At 37.2% G+C, this 20,953-nt stretch overlaps 1 protein-coding gene across 7 annotated transcripts; it reads right to left on the bottom strand.

Annotated features, from left to right (window-relative positions):
• Positions 1-84: 84 nt before the first annotated feature.
• NSUN6 (NOP2/Sun RNA methyltransferase 6) lies at positions 85-20,511 on the bottom strand. 7 transcript variants are annotated; one of them, XM_058029245.1, is made up of 13 exons: positions 20,397-20,511; positions 18,978-19,046; positions 18,144-18,252; positions 17,274-17,429; positions 15,979-16,058; positions 15,107-15,216; positions 12,271-12,424; positions 10,734-10,815; positions 9,615-9,734; positions 6,564-6,708; positions 4,751-4,899; positions 3,824-3,949; positions 85-672 (listed from the first exon to the last, which is right to left on the bottom strand). In XM_058029245.1, exons 3-13 carry the CDS (start codon positions 18,216-18,218, stop codon positions 460-462), a joined length of 1,410 nt encoding a protein of 469 aa, XP_057885228.1. In that variant the 5' UTR covers positions 18,219-18,252; positions 18,978-19,046; positions 20,397-20,511; the 3' UTR covers positions 85-459. The 7 variants fall into 7 exon arrangements, with proteins under 7 accessions (XP_057885228.1, XP_057885212.1, XP_057885195.1 ...); XM_058029229.1 differs by having other exon boundaries at positions 20,401-20,511; XM_058029212.1 differs by lacking the exon at positions 20,397-20,511 and adding an exon at positions 19,490-20,083.
• Positions 20,512-20,953: the final 442 nt, after the last annotated feature.

Raw genomic sequence — 20,953 nt, 5'->3', positions numbered from 1 at the left:
AGTGTTTTGAGAAGCACTATTTAAGGAAACTAATTACTGGTAAACCTCCACAGAAACTACCCTTTCCAAAAGTCATTGTAATAGTTCCCATATATTTTTTTTATGTTTGCATTTTTTAAAGTAACTTACATCCCCTTCCTACGCTTGCTGCAGCAGATAAGGGGAAAGCAGAGCAGGCAGCAGTATGAGTGAACATAGCTGTCATTCAGGCACTGACCTGCTGTAAATACAAAAGCAGACGGAGACTTACAAATGATACTGCCCTTCCCCCAGCCATGACTTTTCTGCTGCAACCTGTGGCTCTTTCCCATCAGAACAGCTGGCAGATTTTAGTGCTGCCATAGCAACCCTGCCGTCAGCCCGTTGGCCTGGTAACACTGCAGCAGCAAGAAAGGCGCTTCACGTCTGAACTGTTCTTAGACTCACTGAGGTATTTTTTCAGGTTGCATTCCCAAATCCTTATTTACTGTTCAATTTAATAAATTTTGCAATGAAAAATCCTATACAGTCTTTATTTGCCAAAGAAATCAGGTCATCTTCTCTAGAATCTTGCAAAGAATTAATATCCATTCCTTGCAATGTCACAGCAGATGGATCAAATCTCTGGAGCAGCTTCAACTGATCAAGTGATAGTCCAGCACCCTTCATGCCTTCTCCTCCAATGTGAGGTTCCTGTTCAAGTAGCAAAGAAAAGCAAATTATTGCATCTCTAAAGTTCCTAAATGCCCTAAAATATATTCTGCTGGGGATAGCCAGAGCTACTGAACAATTAACATGGACAAGCTATGCTTGTATTTCTTACACCAGAAGATCAAGAAGTAATGTGGCTTCTTTTCTTGCCTTCATCTGGCCAATATTATTTAAACATACATAAAAGATTTATACAAGATATATACAAGTATTTTGAGGAGGGGGTGATGCCCCTCATGCACTTTATCTCTGTAGTTTAGAGCACTTTTTGAGGACAGGTGCACAGGTCTAAAAGAATTCCTTACTCCAAGGGCTGAAACATCCCAAGAAAGCTGTTCCCACCAGCCAGCCAGTCTAAAGGGTTTAGGTTGCCACTTCTAAATGATTCCGCACTTCTGTGTACTGACTTAACAGCTACGAGTTAAGTCAAAAAAAGTGAGTCCTTAGCCCATTACCACTAACAGCAGCAGAATTCCAGAGACAGCTAGGTTGGAAAAGACCTTGGAAATCATCAAGTCCAACCTATGACCTAACACCATCCTGTTTACTGTACCATGACACCAACTGCAATCCGGTCTTCCCTTAAACACCCACAGGGACTGTGACTCCACCACCTCCCTGGGCAGCCCATTCCAACACTCAATCACTCTTTTTGTGAAGAATTTCTTCTTATTGTCCAGCCTAAAATAGTGGGATTCTTCACGGTAAAAACTTCAAGTGGACAGAATTAAAGCCCCAGTCCTGAATATTTTACTGCCTGAAGAGGCATCATGTTGGCAGATGATGCAGCAAAAAAAAATAACCTTTGAGTTTTCTAGTCACTTAATACTAACAGGTAAATAGGACTACTGTTACATGTGCCTGTCTATGAGACAGAGAAAAAGAGGAAGAATCAATTTCAAGAGATAACATTTGGCTTCAAAATCCTGGAGAGGAGAAGGACTTAAAATCCTAGCCCTCTTCTCAATATTTCTTGTGAATAGCCTTGACTGCTTCTTATTTAATACCCTAATTCCTGGAAAAAAATTAATTCTTAGCTGGATTGTTCTTTCAATGCATTCAGTAAGGAGATGGAACAAAGTGTGCAAAAGCTGGCACTGCAATATCAAAAATAGATCTCCTTTGTCAATCTAGTCTAATGTAGTCCATAATGCAGCCTACAGCAGAGTGTTTTTTCAGCCATCACACTTTGCTAACACATGAGCTCACCCAGTCAGCACATGATGTGAGTTAGCTGCTGCACCATGTACTGCATGCTGGAGAGCTGGGCATGCAGGGGGCTGCACACTGATTCTCCCTTTCCCTCAGCAGGATTTCAGGGCTTTCCATTGAAGGTAAAAGACAAACACAGGTGTCTACTGCAAATTGAGAGAAAAGTAACGTACAAAGGGAGACAAGGGAGCTACTTGATGTAAGGGAAGGAAGGAAAGGTAAAAGTCCAGGGAAAACAATATTCCACAGGTTCAAGTAACTTGATTAAAGGCAGACCAGTGTCTTCCTCTACCTTTTCATTTCTCCCTCCAGTTAAGTTACTGCATTTAAGCTGATCTACAGTATCTCCTGTGTAAACTCCTAAGAGGAAGTCTGCACAAAGGAGCAGCTGCCATGTGGTAACTTCCACCTACAAGAACAACACTTATGGCTCCATCTCCTGTTTTTTCCTTGCCCACATTACCCAGTGTGCTTCCAGGATCTGCTGCCAAACTGGGAAACTGGGAAACAGTGGACTGGATAAACAAGGAGGCATCCACTGAGACATTCTAAAGAATATGGGAAATTAATACATAAAGGAACCTGAGGTATGTAGACTGTAGACTCCTGCTTCATGTTCATTGGAAAATATCACCTTAGTTTACACTGGTAGGAATTGGTTCTAAGGTATTATAAATTATATGTGGGTAAACAATTCAATGTCATCTCATTTAAAACATACTATACATAAAAGATTAATTTTTACAGATATGGCATGTGTGTGTGAAAAACAGTGCTTTATTCAAGACTCATCTTACTGGTGAGAGAAAGTTTATATAGCAAAAATTAATCTTGCATTTGAGTTAATAAGGCTTGTGTTTTGCTCTGTCATTCCACCCAGAAGGATTTTTTATGCTGTTAGGTTACATGTATAATCTCAGTTGAAATGTCAGGAACTGAAAAATTCTTAGTGAATGGATGGTGAGAATACAGACAGAAAAACACACCACAAAAATCTGTGATGAAGAGCTTCAGTTCTGTTAAATCTTTACCAGCCATCATATTAATTTCTCATTGAACAGCTATTGTATTTTTTTTTAATTTCAGTTAAAGATTCATCTAAGCTTCTTAAGACAGGTAAAAGTCATCACAGAATGTGTAAGCAAAACAGGTATCAGAGTCAGACTTTTCCTCAAAGCCATGATGATAAACAACTACCACACCCAACTCCTCATCAAAGAGGAAGTGGGACACATGTGGTCTGATGATAAACCCCCCTGAAGTACTACAAAAGGTAACAGATATTTCTGAATTGTATGAACTGTAGCTAGTATAGATAAAAACATTCTAGTATCTCCATATATAAATTATCTCCTCCCTGACAGCTTAATGGTAGGAACTGACTCCAAAAAAGACAAGGTACATTCTTCAGACACTGAGCCTGAAATAATTTCTTTCCCTCATTCCTTTCAAATAAATCAAAAATAGGTCCCAGACAAATAACATCTTCCTTCTTTGAAACAAAAATTTAGTTTCATTTATGTCCCATACATTATATGCAAGTCTTCATGACTTCAGTGGCATTAATAAAAAAAAAAAAGCCCTTCACCTCTCCTGTGAATGTACGAAAGACGATAATAAAATATTAAAGAAATTAAAGAAATTGCAAAGAGAAATTTTAACCTGCCCAACCTATCTTTTGTCTCTGTTATGTTTTAAAGCAATACAGAGTGGCAAAATACTTAATGAGGCCTAAATAAAGCTCAATTAAGCACAAAAACAGACTTTAAAAAGCCTCAAATTCCTTCTGTTATTTCTAACCCCAGCAGTTAAAGCTGTCCAGGGTGAAAAAAAGATTTATTGTTAGTAAATAGACCATGTAACTTTACAGTTCCAAACTAAGATCACTAGATTGTGCAAAGTACCCTGAAAATAGTATTACCTGTGGATGAAGCTGGAGGCATGGAAAAGTTTTCAAGGCCCAAGCAACTTGCTCCTCATTTTCAGAAAGTGTAATTGTACATGTACTATATACTAAAACACCTCCTGGCTTCAGCAACTTCACTGCCTGCAGGGAGAAATAAACAATATTTCAGCTTATTTTTATATTTCAAACTTTCATATTAAGCAACATTAACTAATAACCCACGTAACTAGAATATTAAAACTGAGCACTTAATTAAACTTAAAGTGTTAAGATACTAATTTCTCTCAGGGAATATAGCAAAGGATAACATGGATTAGAAAGATTCTTCTTTCCACATAGGCATTATAGCTCATGCAGTTCATTAATGTCATTGAGATGATTCACCTTGTAAGATTTCTTATTTGTGCAGCTCTGCATACCCCAGACAGATTAGATCTGTTTTCACCACCTGCTGCCAACCATGGATACACAATACTTATGTCACTTACATTAGATGACAACTGTTTCCATGTATTTGCCATGGAAGCTATATCTATGCTGCTTTTCAAGCTGTCATTCACTTTGAATATGTATCATTCAGATTTTGACAAGTTTCATCTTATCCTTCAGCATCAGCCCAAGCACACTCCTTAGCATGTTCCTAAGTCACCTGCTCTGTGACTTAGACTTTTGTAATTATTATCATGTAAAACTGATGAAACTGAGGGAATTAAAAAAACACAAAGCTTTTTATTTATTATGGATTACACAGACCTTTACCATGCTCCAATGAACTGACTTCACCTAGCAACAGATCTGGTGGAGCTGAGAGGTTAACAGGACCCTAATAGTTCCTGGCTGCTGAAAAAGTAGGGAAAATGAGGGACTGCTTTTTGGGTAAGTTTTATGCTGCAAAAGCATTTGTGTTCAATTCAGCTGATCTACTCAATGTTTGACACATACCACAGTGAAAAGCTTGCGCTGTAGTGGCTGATATGAGGTCACTTCCTTTAAAGTTGAGGAATAAACCATGTTTGGTCTCTGTCCCATCCCACTACATGGAGCATCAAGAAGAATTCGATCAAATGACTCGGGTAAGAATGGAGGTCCTTCTGAAAAAAGCAGTAATGTAAAATGGGGCTGTGTCCTTCCCTGAGGCTTCACTGCAGGTAAGGAGAGGCTGTCACTGCTTCCTTGACATAAAACATTTATGTGCTATAGACAGTGTCTGCAAAACTAGTTTCAGCTAGAGACAAGCCTCAGCACTGCTGCTGGTAGTTTTCATCTCCCAGAAAACTGAACAGTTTAACTTCTGTGAGCTCAAAAATGATCCCACTAGGCAGTATTTTTTTAACTTAATTTAGTAATTTGAAAGTAAAATGTAAAAGTGATCAAAAATATTGAAATATAATTGTTCAGATGTGCTGGGTACAAAGTTGTACATATAGTCTGTAAAGAACCAGAGTCAGCTCAAAAGTGTGCAAACCTTTACTGAGACAAACCTGCAGTTAATCACTGAGACTGCCTTATAATAACTGAACTATCTATAGAACTATTTCTTGTGATGTATGCACAGCTGTATAAAATCAAGGACTTCATAATAATATGAACTACTGCAACTTCTCATGGCAGAACAATTCAGTAAAAAAGGTGAAGAGAACAATTTCTGACTATTACCTGGATGACAGTATGTATCTTCCATATGCAGAGCCTATCCTTTAATCTGTGCCCCAATGGCTCAACAGCCCAGAAGATTCTATCTGCTCAGTGCTAGGGAGATTGGCTCAGCATCACCATGTACTACTGCTGCCAAACTTGTACTATCACACCACTGCTACCTAGCTTTTTCCTGACTCCAAAATTAGTCTATCTGGTTTATCTACCTCTGATCCATTACTAAAATGTTCAAAATATGTAATGTGTTACTTGCAGGAATGTACAGAAAAGCCTTCATTATCTCTCAGTATTACAGCTTGCTCTAGTTAATCTCTGTAATTGCTACTTGCCACCTACAATATTTGATGTTCATAAAAAGACTCTTAGGAAAGTACCTTTGTTCCTCCAAAGCAGGAATAACTGCAATGCATAGGGACAAAGAAGGTGAATTATGTAATCTGATTCCTACTTAGGCTAACCAGTGACTGAGATAAAATAGACTGAGAAAGAACAGCATACTTTGCACAACAAACTAAAAATAATCAAGGCAGCAGATACCATTTAAATCATTCCATCATGGGAACAGAACCAATATCATAACTGCATCACTTCAAAAAAGCAAATGAAATTACTTAAAATAATACACTGTGCTTGTATATAACTTTCCCTTGAACAGCTGAACAAACATCAATGAACTAAACCTTGCAGCACTCTTGGGAGTTAGGTATTAATAACCCCATTTTACTGATGAGGATTATAAGACAGAAAAGTGAAGCAAGTCTGCAAAAATAATTTTTTTCTCAGATCAACTCATAAACTTCCCAGTATGGGGTTACATGTGATCATGAAAGAAGCTTTAAGGGTTCTTCATTATTATCTGGGAAAGGAATGCATTTCCTTTGAGAATATTAGGTTGTGGCAAGGACAGATAATTTGACTTTCTATTTGCTTCATAGAGAAGTTGATAATCACAAAAGAGTAGAAAATAAAAGTGCATTCACAGTGCTCAGGCAACTTTGGTATCTGCCAAGATTTAAACCTGTGACAGGTTTAATACTGTTTTTGCAAAACATTACTATGTTCTCCTAAAAGCTACTAGTACCCAAATTGTTTATTTTACCTTGTTTATCCTCTCTCTTCTCTTCTGAAAGGGCCTTTGTTCCATCATAGCAAAAGGCCTTAATGCAATTCAACTGCAGCAATTCAGCATTCTGCTTGATTTTCTTGATCTTGTTAGCTATCTTGTCCATGGCTATAACTTCACCCTGAAAAAAAATCCCAAAGTTTTCATCAAAAGTATAGTGATTAAATGGATGTGTCTGATTTCCTTTCCCCAGTCCTGGGAAGTCTAATAAATAAAGCATAGTCTTCCCTACAGAACTATTTTATTCTTAAATCCACACTCCTGCAGTCCTTGCTCCCACATGTTTTCCACAACAGCCACGTTAGTCTGAAGCCATGGTTGGCATTGTCACTCTAAGGGATGCTGTAATATCTGACTTCTGGCAAGTGGTTTTGTTGTTTGTATCTTTTTGTTTGTTTTGAACTGCTGAACTGGGCACTAAGATAAGAATTTAATCATTTGAATGAGGGTAGAAGCCTCAAATACATGGTAAAATAGGTCAACAGGTTTTGTATGGAGAGAGTAGGAAATGTGATCACACTACAGCTCAGAGCTGAGGAAATGGGGCCCACAGCCAATGTCTCTGACTTGGTCAAACTCCTAACATACTGGAATACTTGCAGTGATTGTCACTTTGGGAAATAGTGTAAATACTAGAATAAGTCTAAAGGTGAGGGGAGGGAAATCACAATTATGCAATTTCTATTATGTAAAAATAAGATTTATTTTTTCCTCCCCCAAAATAAATCAAAATAGACACACAGCACTACCTGCTACATGAAATCTGTGAACACAAAGGAAAGTAAAATGTAGCATCAGTAAAATCCAGAACAGAACAACCCAACAACCAAAAACTTGTACTAAACTTTCTACAAACACAATATGCTGAGAAAACAACAATTTTTTTCTATTTGGTGATGGCTCTCTAGAGGCTTATAGAAGGGTAAAATGACTAAGTTTAAGAAGTAAAAAAAAAGTCAGTAAAGAAAGCTGTTATCTGTATGTAATGTTAGGCAATATGCAGATCTAGGACTGAGAGGTAAGAATGGATTTAGGTTGTGTCAGTGGTGCCCAGTGTCCAGCTGCTGTGAGCCAAAGCACCTCCTGCTCGTCCCCTAGCACCATCCAATCTATTGCACGTGTACTCTAGGACCTGACTGGGCTTCAAAGCTTCATCTGTTGCAAGAGCAGTGGATTTGGTGCTCATCTCTGCATACTGCAGGGATAAAGAGATAACAGAATCACAATAGTTTGGGTTGGAAGGGATCTTCAAGACCATCTAGCTCCACCCACCTACCATGGGCAGAGACACCTTCCACTAGAGCAGGTTGCTCAGAGCCCCATCCAGGCTGGCCGTGAACACTTCCAGGGATGGGCTATTCACAGCTTCTCTGTTCTTTTCTCCAGAGAAAAGAACAAGCTGCCAGACAACTCTTCTCCATTTGGGCCATGCCAGCTACTGCCAGAACAACTACTTATAAGACATCTGAAAAAACAGTGGTCTAGACTGGGATGCAGATAATAACCAATTCTCAAGCTTTAAGTATTCCCGATTCTTATTTAAGAGCTCTTAACATTACAGAGTAATCTTACATCTTGGTTATATAATTTTAAAACAATATAGTAATGTCAAAATTAAATCACAAAAAAGTAAGTGATTTAAATATTCTGAAATGTTAGTGGTTTAATATGCTGTCTGTGAAAAATTACTATGGAAAATCTGTAAATGGAATTTAAAATCCCCATTCTTAAAAAATAAGTGGTTTTTTTTCCATACCTTTATCTTCCATATCTTAAATTAAAATTATATACTCAGAAAATGAAAATCAAGTGAGATAAATATTTAACATCTGTATTCTTCATCTTTACCACATCAGCTGCAGGCAAGCACAATCAAAGCAGTTCTGCAAAGTTATACAAAATGTAGATACACAGATGGAAAAAAAATATAGATGTAAATGAATCCATGACATAAATATATTATTTGCAGACTTTCTTTATTTATCACACTGAAATTTTCTACTGGAAGCTTTATATATATATATATAATGTCTAATGACTGTCTAATGCATTATTAATGCCTTCCCATTGTTCCAAACTGATGGAAAAACCATTTCCACAGACAAACCATCACAGAACTGAATACAAGCCTTTTCTCAAAGCACTCATACCATTACATGCTGTGCCTTCCCATTTATGCACAGGCACCTGTCAAAGTACTGCATAATGTAACTGCAAGACTTCTAAACAATCTGATATATTCTAATAACCCTATTTCAACAAAAATAATAAAGTCTTACAAAATTTTAGAGGAAATCTTACATGCTTTTCCCCTCTGCTCAAGAAGAGTAACCTGCATTTCTGTATTTCACCATGCACATAACATTTCAACATACGCAAAGCTGTAATCCTGTATTTACATTCTTATTTTATTACATTCTCCTCTCCTTTGTCTTTCTCTACATATTTTTTGTTTCTTCTGATTTTTGTTGCTTTCTCATTAGATAGTTTTGGATTTTGTGACATTCTACCATAGAATGACAAACTCAGACTAGAAATTCAGCCTAAAATCATATCTCTATGCAGAATTGATAATTTTTACTGAGAAAAATCCTAATCAGATTAGAAATTTTTTAGTAAATTTTTGTAGAGTTGTGTGTTTCTTTGGCACACAGTCATAACCCCTGATTTTTATACATCTCAGTTTCATGAACCCAGCATATTCTTGCATAACTCTGCCTTCCATGTAAAAAATTCTATGATTAAAAATAATTCAGTAACATTTTAAAAAGTGAAATTAGATATATTTCAACTATCATCTGTAGCAAAAAAGATTTTAAAGCTGATGGTAAATACTTGATAAAGATTGTCTGTTGCCCATCTCAGTAACTGATGTGTAGCAAATTACATTGGTAAGTAAAATGTCAAAATATCAACTGTTTGCTGCTGTAAATTATCTGTGCATTCTAATAATTAAGTGAAGAGAGCTATCCAAATGAACAGAGGTCAGACTTTCTTCCTTAGAAAATGCCAAATTACTTCTCTTACCTGATCATGCATTAGTGCTGCAAGATGGGTTGTTTTTCCTCCAGGTGCAGCACACATATCCAAAATTTTCTCTCCTGGTTGAGGGTTTAAAATATGGCTCACAACCACAGAAGGTAAATTCTATAATAAAAACAAATATGGGAGAATTCAAATTTTATACCCTGCATCAACTCCTTTATTAAGGAATGGCAAATGCATTTAAAAACATAATTCATGCAGCAGGGAAGACACCTATGGTATTGCTCTCAGTTCTTTGACAGAAAATGAACTGTTTGTATTATATATAACGGACAGTTTACGTAAGAAGTCTCCAGTGGCTCATTTTTTATTTAAAGCTATGTCTCAGTATCTGGCTGAAGTTTAAGAGCTCATGACTGAGGAGACTACAGTGCTAAAAGTCCAGCTAAAATAAGCTGACACTGGCACAGAGCAGAGCAGCTCTGTTTATTATCTGTTTTATACAAATACTTTATATTAACCTGTTTACTGGAATATTTACTATATTAACATAGTGGTGCAGGTAAAGAACAGTAAGATCAAAACACAGAAGTCTAAGCTTGCTGAATTAAAGTAGCAAGAAGCTGAACTGTGCTATTAACTGTACAGATGCACTGAAGAGAAATAATGTGCAATGACTGTGCACAGTACTGCACCTTAGACAATATGGAAATACTTTCTTCTGAGTTCAAACAAAGGTATAAAAACCTTTTAAAGTTGTCTTTAGTACTTAAATAACAGCTTCAAATCAACCTAATATTTGGAGATTTTCCTGATTATCTACAGATTTATGTACCTTGAAAGGGGCTCATATTGCAGGGTTCATAGGCAGATTCCAAAACCCAATAGCTCTATGCAGAGTATCTGTGCAAGAGGAATTTCTAGTTTTTAAGTGACTATCTCTTATGTTGCTTTGAAATCCCTTATCATAGCTCAGACACAGTATGATTAAACCACCTACATGTAGATACTGACTTCATTTTAAATGCTTTGTGTTCCTCAAATCCAAAGACTGAATTAGGTGCTACAATGAACAAGGAATGTAGGAACTATGAATGTGTGCTAAAAGAATATTCATTATTCTGTAAATAGTACAGACTTTTGATTTTGGAACAAACATACCTGTAAAAACAAATGACTAGGGAGCACATTGTCAAATGAAGGACTAAGGTAGACTGGCTCTATCATTCTTATGCCCAACCCCCTGAAAAACATGAAAAAAATTCAAATACTCAGTTTTATACATTTTAACAGTAGTCAATTAAAATCATCATGCTTACAAATAGCAACTTGAGACAACAATCTTACAAGAATGAAAGAACAACCAAGAAAAATACTTCTAGAAAAATCCTCTAGAATGACATCATCAAAGTTGAGTTAATCATGGCAAAAAATGCATGACATGATAAATTGGAACTATCTGTAAAATTGCATAAAGGAAATTTCTGGTTCTGTACACAGGACAAACCAAGATGTAATCCAAGCCTTGATACTGTAAAGAAATGCATAAAACCAGACCTAAATACCTTAACTTCAATCCATAACTGCTTTTGGCTAGCCATGTGTATGCACTAGGGCACTGGCATGTGATTTCCTAGTTAAGATTTTTCTCCATTTCCTAAATTCCTGAGATTTCAGTCAAATTACTAAGAAATCCTATATGAAAAGCCTTGCAGGAACATTGATTTGCCTGCAAAGCTATGGTTTGAAATTAGAAGTCACCTAGAAGTTTTAAATATGGAGGAAATTCTGATGCAGATATAATTGTTAAACCAATGTACCAGGAAATGGATAACAATAAAGAGAAAACCATGAAAAAGCAACACTGAGTCTACAAACAAAAGATTACTAAGGAGATAGAGTATTATTTTGCCTATGTCCAATGAGAAGGAAGGATATGAGAAAGGAAACTTGCAGACACCAGATTTAGTGTTACATACTGCTGTTCCACTGTTGTCACCAACTCAACAGCTACATCCTACCACTACTTTTTCTATATTTAAGCTTTTATAAATCAGAAATTCTTTGGCAAGGTCCTTTTTTGTCACTAGAACTTTTGTAGTCTGTTCTCAGGAAGTAAAGTCTTTGTCATTAATTGACATCCATAGTCTTTTACATTACTTTTTTATATGTGTTTTAGGTGACATGAGAGGAACAAACCATATGCTTCATCAACAAAATAGAAGAACAAGTAATCTTGAAATAGGTAACTACTTTGGCAAATGTTAGTAATTTTTTTTGACCTTATGTTCTGTTCTTTGTCCCACCAAAAAAAAAAAAGCCCCTACAGATATTTTTAAAAGATGGAGAAATTGACAAGGCTTCACTTCTGTTCCATCTAAAGAAGGAAGTAGTACTACACAATTCACCCAAATGCAATTTTGCCAGAGTGGGAACATTTGTCAGTTCTGTTTGATATTATTGAACTGAATAAACATAAATTATTAAAAGACCCTCACTTATTTCCTCCTACCTTGCAAGTAAATTGGTATCTGAATCCCACTATGAAACTCACAGCTTCTCAAAAAATATTGGAAATTCCAACATGCAAAGCCATTTTGTGACTTCACATAGGGTACAAAACAATTAAAAGTGTTTTCCCATTTTCTTTCTTCCCATTTTCATTCTGATATGTAGATTGCAATTACTATGGACTTACTTCAGTTGGCCACTTGAACTGAAGATTTCACTGCGGCTGAGTTCTGAAATTCCATTTCCAAGGAAAACTTTAACTCCATCGAATTCTTTGGCTCCTCTTTTGCATTTCCCTTCAATATCTGAATACACTGAAACCAGATCTCCAGCTTTCACAACTGCACAAAGAAAAATGGAAAGCCTGAAATCATTAAGACATTTAACAAAACAGTAGTGACCAAGTAACTTAGGATTTTCAGCAGACTATTTACTTCAACTCTTCTCTCATACCAAACTTCACACTTTTTAAATGTAATAATGAAAGAAGATCAACTGATATAAAGCTTTAAAGTTTTACCCAGAGAATGACAGCTACCAAAAGACTGGAGGTACTGAGAGACACCAAGCTGCAAGTCAGGTGCTGTGTCTTGTTTTCTAAGAGGCTGCACAAACCTCACTTTATTTCATCAAGGCAAGGTCACCCATAAGTTTTAAGCACACCTTTCGGATCCAGTCCTCCATGTTTGCTCCAAGCACACCAGTACATGAAACAACACTGCTCACCCTTACTGAACAAAGGCAGGAGTACTAAATTTATCTAATGACCTCTTAATAGCCACCTAGAACATAGCTATAACTGCTTGTTCTCTAACTACTTATTGCTTTGACACAAGTGATTATATATTCTTGTTCTGGTCTGGCTCTCTTCCCTTTAAGGGAACTGCTGTTCTCAATAATCCTCTTGGAGAGTTTTGTATCTCCAATTAAAACCCACCAGATCAGTAAAATATGTAAATAAACACTAAACTCTAGAAGTGTTATCCTACAGACTTAAAAAACTTTCTGAGTTAGAAAAGAAAAAACAGAAAAGGGATGGTTTAGGTGACTTTACATAATAGTGAACAAGTGCTATGTGTTGACTGGCTGAAAAATATGCTTAAAAATAAAGGCTCCTTTATTATTATTAACAGCAATAAAAAATTTCCAAAACTGCACTTCTGAGGTGACTGGCAGGCTGGAGGAACAAGAAGATATAACAAGACTAATGGAAGTTCAGCTTCCCAAGAATTCTTGGAATTGTACTAGAGAATCCTTTTTCTCATTTTCAGGTGGCCTTCTGATTATGCCCAAATGCCCTGATATTCTTAAATTGTAGTATTTGTTGAGTAGCCATTGAAAATACATTTTTTACACTACTTATTTTTACACAATGTGACACAAAACATTATGTGATTGCTCAGTATTAGTGTCTGCTTAAACTTCACTGAACAAAAACCTGCAGCAATTTAACTCTTTCATCAAGCACATCTGTCAATGTTTTCTGCAGTATTCAAACATAAATTATTTTATTTCACTCTCTGCTATCATCCTTTCAAAATACACTAGTCCTGCATAGGGTTCTCAAGTTTTCTGTAGATTACAGCAGCATTCCATAAACATAAAGGTTAGAGTGTGATTAGTTAAATAAAGCTCAAAGCCCCCTGATCATTAGTTTACCCTCATTTGGATTGCAAGTTCAGTGATTAAATATGTGTTCTTGCTGAACTATTTTTTTCCCTAGTTAGACCATCTGTGCTTAATACAGTTTTATTATATTTGGCATCAAGTGGGTAGTGTGCCCTTTTATTTTATTTTCTTATCTGCAATTCCCCTGAAGTGTTCCATAAGTTTTATAGTATCTTTATTTTCTTTGAATTGATGTTACATGCATAATTACATGTGGCAATAATGATAAATCACTAGCTGACTCAAAGAAGGATTTGAATATTTATGGGCTTGTGCAAATAAGCAGTTCCAACAACTGCTATGCCAATATACTTATTTCATTATCAAGCCCTAGACTGAAAAACATTCCTGTTCAGTGAATTGGACTTCAGCACATGCCTAAAACTTCTTGAAGGATTTTTCCTGAAAGGAAATGAAGTGACTTGATAAATGTTTTTCTGACTCATTTTGTTTAATAATAAGAATCAAGATGATCACTAGATCTCATCACAATAGACTAATAAGGTGAATCATCCAAAATTATACTGGTTTTACATAAAGTTAATTTGACATTTAAAGAACAAAAATAGGTTGCTGAACAAAAAGCATGCATATGTAGATCTTTTTTATCCTGTCTCACAGGCATTGATGCATAATTTCCATTTCTTAAGAATCTGACATAAAAACTGACATAAATTTCTTCTCATCAATGAAAAAAAAGATTTTTACTACATCACTCTTATGTAAACAAATGAATTGCCAATGGATTAGAATAAAGAAAATCTGGGGGTTTTTGATTTTGTAACTTAAAATCTAACAGAACCATGAAGGTAAGTGGCTTTATGACTGAGTGAAGAAATAAAAAATCTGTATCTATTAAATAATCAAGATACACCTAGTCACCATCCAGATGTGGTATCCCATTTTTTTTAAGCAGGCAGCTTTTCTAAGTTTATTCAACTTAACATGCATATTAAAGGCTACAGTATTCAGTAGTAAAAATAACACTCTTAAAAAAACAGGTTTTACTTGGAAAATTCTCTTTAAAAATATTTTGAAATGAAAAACCAGAAATTGAAATCCTTGAGAATTAATACTTCAGCCACAAATTATATGGAAAAAGGAATTTAAAACAGGCGAGGCTAGTGAGAAATAATTACATATAACTTAAGTAAAATGAAAAATAGTGAAAATATTTTTTAAAAAAAGCCAGAAAAACTTTAAGAAGTCTCATTACAATAAACCACAACTGTAAGATTAATTTCTGCTGAGAACAGAAAACAATTTTGTGTCACTGTTTATTTATCTGTTATTCAAGGGTGACACTTTTTCTGCCATCTTTACAACTTAGATGGGTGTACTTTGAGAACTCTTACATCTTGAGGTGGATACAATTCCAGGGACATAAACGTGTGCTCCTCGGAGTACTGCATATCCACACTGGGCTCCAACTATCACTTCACATGGATGTTTTTTTAAATCTCGCCTAGAAATACAAAATGCAGTTGAATAAAAAAGAAAAGTATACTGAAAAAAAAATCCAAATAATCCTCAAGTAAACTCTAGTTCACAAATATGGATTTTGTCAGATATAATAGAGAAAAAGTTGTTAACTACCATGTATCACATTTAGAAATTTAAACAATTACATTTAATTAAAATATTTTTACTGTATTACAGTAAAATATTTATTTTACTTTTAGAGAAATCAAAGGAAAGAGTCAAGAAGAAAACCAATCCTCAAAATAATGCAGATTCTGGCACCTTCTGCCACTATTATGAACCTGACACAGGAATACAAGTAAATTATACTGGGATTGAGAAACAGCTCTCTATCCCTTCCTATGTCAGATGATTGCAAAGTGACTTTGTATTTAACAACTGTTGAGTAACTCTTGATTCCACTTGATTTCTTCCAGTGGAAGAAAACCCTGCCTGTACTTAGCCATAGTTCTACATTCCACTGCAAATTTTGGCTCTTCCATCTGCCACCTACCAGGCTTTTGGGAGGACACATACATGTCACTAAAACATTAGTCTTATAAATAAGGAGAGAGCTCTGTGTTTTCTTTCATTTTTTAAGAGTAAAACTCTGGCCTGGTTAGTGTATGGACTGTCCACCAGGTCATAGTAAAATAGAAGTTGTGCCTTAGTTATAGTGAGTTAGTTATAACAACTGTTTAACAAGAAATCTGTAAGAAAATTGTGTTACACAACATTTTAAGGCTAAAGACTGAAAATTACAAACCTGGGTCCAATGACAGGAATTAATAAAATGTCCTGAAGTTTTGGGTGCTCGAGAACTGGAACACATAGTCCTTTAAATTGCTGTTTCATTAAAAAAAAATCATTAGTAAGCACTAGTAATAAACTTAATATTTAAGTACTTAATTAAACTGAATACCATTTTTCCATTCATCATTTCTAGGTGTAGAGCACAAAACACAAAAGTAGTGAAAACAATTAAAAGCAGGTGGGAAATAGTGTGCAAGGGGACATTATGTATTAAAAGTACTGGTGCAAAAGACTAAACATAATAAATATTTTCTCTTAAAAAAGGAAACAATCCATGGTCATACTTCTGTTCAAAAGTGTCATGTGGTTTCCTTTTCTACCATGTAATCACACTTTAAAATACAAGAAGTTTGTGAAAAGCTGGTCTTAGGTCAGTTTTCAGCAAAGCCTTTTACCTTGAAACAAAATATAACCCTGCACTATCCATTTCCAGACTTCTACAATCAAATTAAAATTAGCAAAACTCATTACCATCCCAGCCAGCAGAACACTGTCAACTGCCTCTGCATCACAGAAATGTCTTGGCTCCTGTCATGCAAAAGCTCCCTGTACTCCCACTAGCACTAATAATTTACTTAAAGAACTAGATCTTTTTAGAGAGAGTGAAGATCTAGGACACAATTTCAAAATAATACATTTCTTAAATATAATGGTTTACATATTATCAGATAAATAAATGTTTAATTAAGATAAGTAAAAATAAAAAAATATATAATTATTAAAAATAGGTTTTAAAAAAGAAAATACAGTGGCTGGAGAGCATCACCATGGCTCCAGTTTCCAAAACAAACCAATTTTTTCACTTTCCTAAACAGTTTCTGCAATCATATCTAGATATACAGGCGTTCTCCTTTAGTCTTAAACAGAAGTGTTCTAAGCATGCTGAAGACAGCACTCTGAGCTTCCCTTTTTACCTGTCATCTTCTCTTACAGATTTCTGACACCTTTACATTATTTACCACAGCAGTACCTCAATCCTATCAAGGGTTTGGATCTGCCACACAAAAAAGAGTTGGAAGTCTTTTCCCGCTGTTATTGCCTTTCTTGGAGGGATGAGATGAGGGACACTGGTACACAATAAATTTTCATTTAATGTTTAATGCTGGCAGGAAATGAGTGTGATTGCATAATGTTAATGCCACTGGGTGCACTGAGGTAAGGTATAGCTCCCAGTAATGAAAAGGTCTCATGTTCAGATGAAAGATGAAAGACCCTGCTATTCTGCTGTAACAAAGACATTGCACAAACCTTCTGGATCTCTTCAAACAGCAATTTTTTCACATGTTTCACTGAGGCCAAGTGGGTATTTACTCTTACAGTTGTAAAAGCTGGTGGATGAGATAGATGACTTAAGAGAGATTGGTATTTTTTCTCTGCCTCCTGTGTACCTAAAGCAGTGATAAGCTGAAAGTGAAAGAAGAGATTTTATATTTAGAGATTCACACAGACACCTCTTGCTCAACACAAAGGAACCCCACTGAATAAACATTCCATGGAAACTGAGGGATATGGTTGTGTGGTGTGCCATAGTGACAAATCTCTATATCTGGGAGCCCAATTCCACTGGAAGCCTCATAAAGTTCCTGAAAAATACTTATTGGAAAAACAGCTGTATCAGCAAAATTGCTGCAGTTTGCAGTAAGTATCAAAGCAACTGCTAGAGAGCTCTGCTAGTGTACATAGACCAGCCTAAGGAAATGGAAAACTAAATTCAAATCTATGAATCAGTAACTTTCATATTGATAAACATGTACATTAAAAAGCAATTTTTTCATCCTTGGCATTAGGAATTAATAAGATTGTCTGCAGTATTCTGCAGTATTTACTGGGGTAAGGGAGTATTTCTTGTCAATATCATGTGGTCAATATGTGCTTGATTATCTACGATCCACTCTTCAGTGGGATCCAAAACTGAATTCTCTGATTTATACTCAATTTAATTTAAATATTTGTATGCTACTTTGAGCCAATAGGCATAAACATTTTCTATTTTAAATATAGAAATATTTTATATAAAAACCACTGTGTTTAATGTGAAGACAATATTTTATTGTAAGGTATTGAAGTTACACAAAGATTTATTATTTTTTGGTGGTTAGGGGTAACTATGTCACTTACCTCATTATTTCTGAACACTTTGGTGAGATACTCTTCAACTTCATACTGGAAAACGATTTTAGGGAAAAAGGACATCTTCCTTTAGTTTTTAAAATCTGCTGGCAAGAAACTGAAAAAAGCAAAGCATTTTCTTTGTGATTCTTACATTCTGTAAGTTTATAAATTTAGCAAAAGATGTAGCCACAAACTAAGCTGTTGGTTCTGATTCTTCCTATTTTAATAATGCCATTTTATTGCACTCAAATTTCCAAATATTGGTCAGGATAGGACTCTAACATTACTCTCAATTACAAAAATTCTACTATTCTGAAAATAAATCTTCAGGCTATCTGGTGAAAAAATACATCAATACAGGGTATAGGAAATTTCAAGAAGTAGCTTTAATTCGTCTTAAAAAGCCCAGTTATAAAGTCTTATTGTAGCTCAGTCCTGACAGAGATTTTATTTTACTCTTTATCATTTTTCTCTGTTGGTAATAAAATACAGTTATCTTCCCAAATGGTATCTGCTCACCCCTCAAAAATTTTGAAAAATTATATACACTTGAGTCTGAAATGAGACTACCTAAAAATTTAGATTTCCTTACAACAACTTAAACGGAAGTAGAGAACATCACTCTAGGTTTATTCCATTCATAATAAGGAATTTTGACTACTGAAATACATTTTCATTGTACTAAATATACTTAGAGATCAGAATGTTTGGTATTAATTTTATTTAAATAAGAGATTAGTTGTCATTTTTATCATACAAAACCCCTCAAGAATATTTTTTAATATTTCTGATTCAATTCAAATCTTAATGCTAAAAGAACGTGACCTTATGTAGACTTACTTTTGAGATCAGCCAAAGGCAAAGTTTCATGGGTAGGAATTTCAAAGCCTTATTCGGCAACATTAGCAGCTATTGGAAGAAAGAAACTGTAATTGAATTAACTTCTTTTTACAGTCCAACAAAATGCCAAGAATTTTCCCTGCTATTGCCACGAAAACTAATAGTGGTGCAACAGTACTACAACCTAGCAGTCGATACAATTGAAATCACCAAAGCTCAGATTTATGTTTTAGAAAATGTGATATCATGTGCCTAATGTAGAATGCCTACATTACACAACTGAAAAAACTGAAAAAAAAACTGAAAAAACCCCCACCAAATTAACAAAAAACCCCAAACAAACTGACCACAAAAAGATCCCCGTACGGCCCACATTTGGAAAGGTTTTTCTTCAGAAGCATAATAAACCAGCCCTTTAAAAAATTCCATTCCAAATCTTATAAAGAATTGGAATCCTGAAAATAATTAAGCAGACATGTAGAAATGTGGTGTTTATAAGCGCTAATATTTACATTACAAAGGCACTCTTGCAGGCCGGGGAACACGGCAGAGAAGGGACAGGAGATGCTTTTCAGTCCAGATCCAGCAGGGAGCCAGGCTGCTGAGGGAGACTGCCTAGTGCCCCTCAAGTACCGGAGTCAGACTTCGAACGTTCAGCAGGAGGCAGGCTCGTAGTACCTGAGTTTTTTTTCCCCAGACCTGCTGTGCCGTACACTTTGTCCCAGAAAAGGTATATGACGGGCTTTCGAAGACAAAACTTTTACTTGTTTTTTCACAATTTTTATCTGCCTCTGTGGGGAACTGCAGCGGGGAACGCGATGCCGGACCAGGGCGTTGATCTAGCTATGCACATGAACGCTACCAGCAGTCACAAGCAGCAGTAACAGAGATGCTGAGCACGATTTTCAAACCTCCCTGCCCACGCTTTCCCACACGAGGAAAACGAAAGTGCAGTCATTGTGGCAGGGAGCGGAATGTGGGGCTCTCTCCTTTATTCCCTCGCCCACCCGCTACTGAAAACATGAGGGAGCGGGGAGGAGAGGGACGCGCAGCCCATCGCAGCCCCTCAGGCCCTGCGCCTCAGCCGAGGTACCTGGCAGGCGGCCGCACCCCGGCGGGACGCGCCACCGCCTCCGCCCCGCCGGACCCCGAGGCACACACAGGCCCGGGCCGGACTCGAGCCGCAACGGGAAGGGCGGAACACGGAGGTGCCGGGCCGGACCGCAGAGCTCTCAGCCCGCCCGCAGAGGCACGCAGCCCCAGACCCACCGCCCCACACACACACCCACCGCCCGACACACACACCTACAGCCCCACACACCCGCCGCCTGACACACACACCTACAGCCCCACACACCCACCGCCCGACACACACACCTACAGCCCCACACACACACACCCACCGCCTGACACACACACCTACCGCCCGGGCCGCCGGGCCCGCCTCCTCCGGGTGCAGCAGGAAGTGCCGCCGCAGTGTCACCATGGGAGCAGGGCACGCCGCGGCAGCCCCTATGCTCCCACCCCACCACGGCACGGGGAAGGCGGCAGGAGAGCCCCCGGGGCACCGAGCTTATCGGACGAGACGTTGCTGACATCGCTTTTTTTTTTTTGTTTGTTTTGTTTTGTTTTGTTTTCTGAAATTCTGCCGTGTGTAACAGGTTAACAGGTTTTGTACTTCCACCGCAGGCTCGCTCGCTAGGGCGGAGCCGGGTTCGTGCTCACTTCCTGACCCTCCCCAAGGGGGTGCTTGGGAGGAAATCCGGGTGGGCACCCACGCTCAGCAGAGGAACCTGCAGCACAGCCCTGAAAGCGAATCCTCTGCTTGCACAAGTTTTACTGCACATGGGAGCATTGCCTGCCCTGAAACCCTCAACCCTTCCCAACGCCAGAGGCCGTGGACCGACCACAGCACCGCCGGGCTAAAGGACACGACACGGGGTCGGCCAAGGCACGCTGCCAACGCCTCCCCACCG

The sequence above is a fragment of the Melospiza georgiana genome, chromosome 1 (genome assembly GCF_028018845.1).
Source record: "Melospiza georgiana isolate bMelGeo1 chromosome 1, bMelGeo1.pri, whole genome shotgun sequence".
Classification (NCBI taxonomy): Eukaryota; Metazoa; Chordata; class Aves; order Passeriformes; family Passerellidae; genus Melospiza; species Melospiza georgiana.
This window is presented reverse-complemented; position numbering and strand designations above follow the sequence as displayed.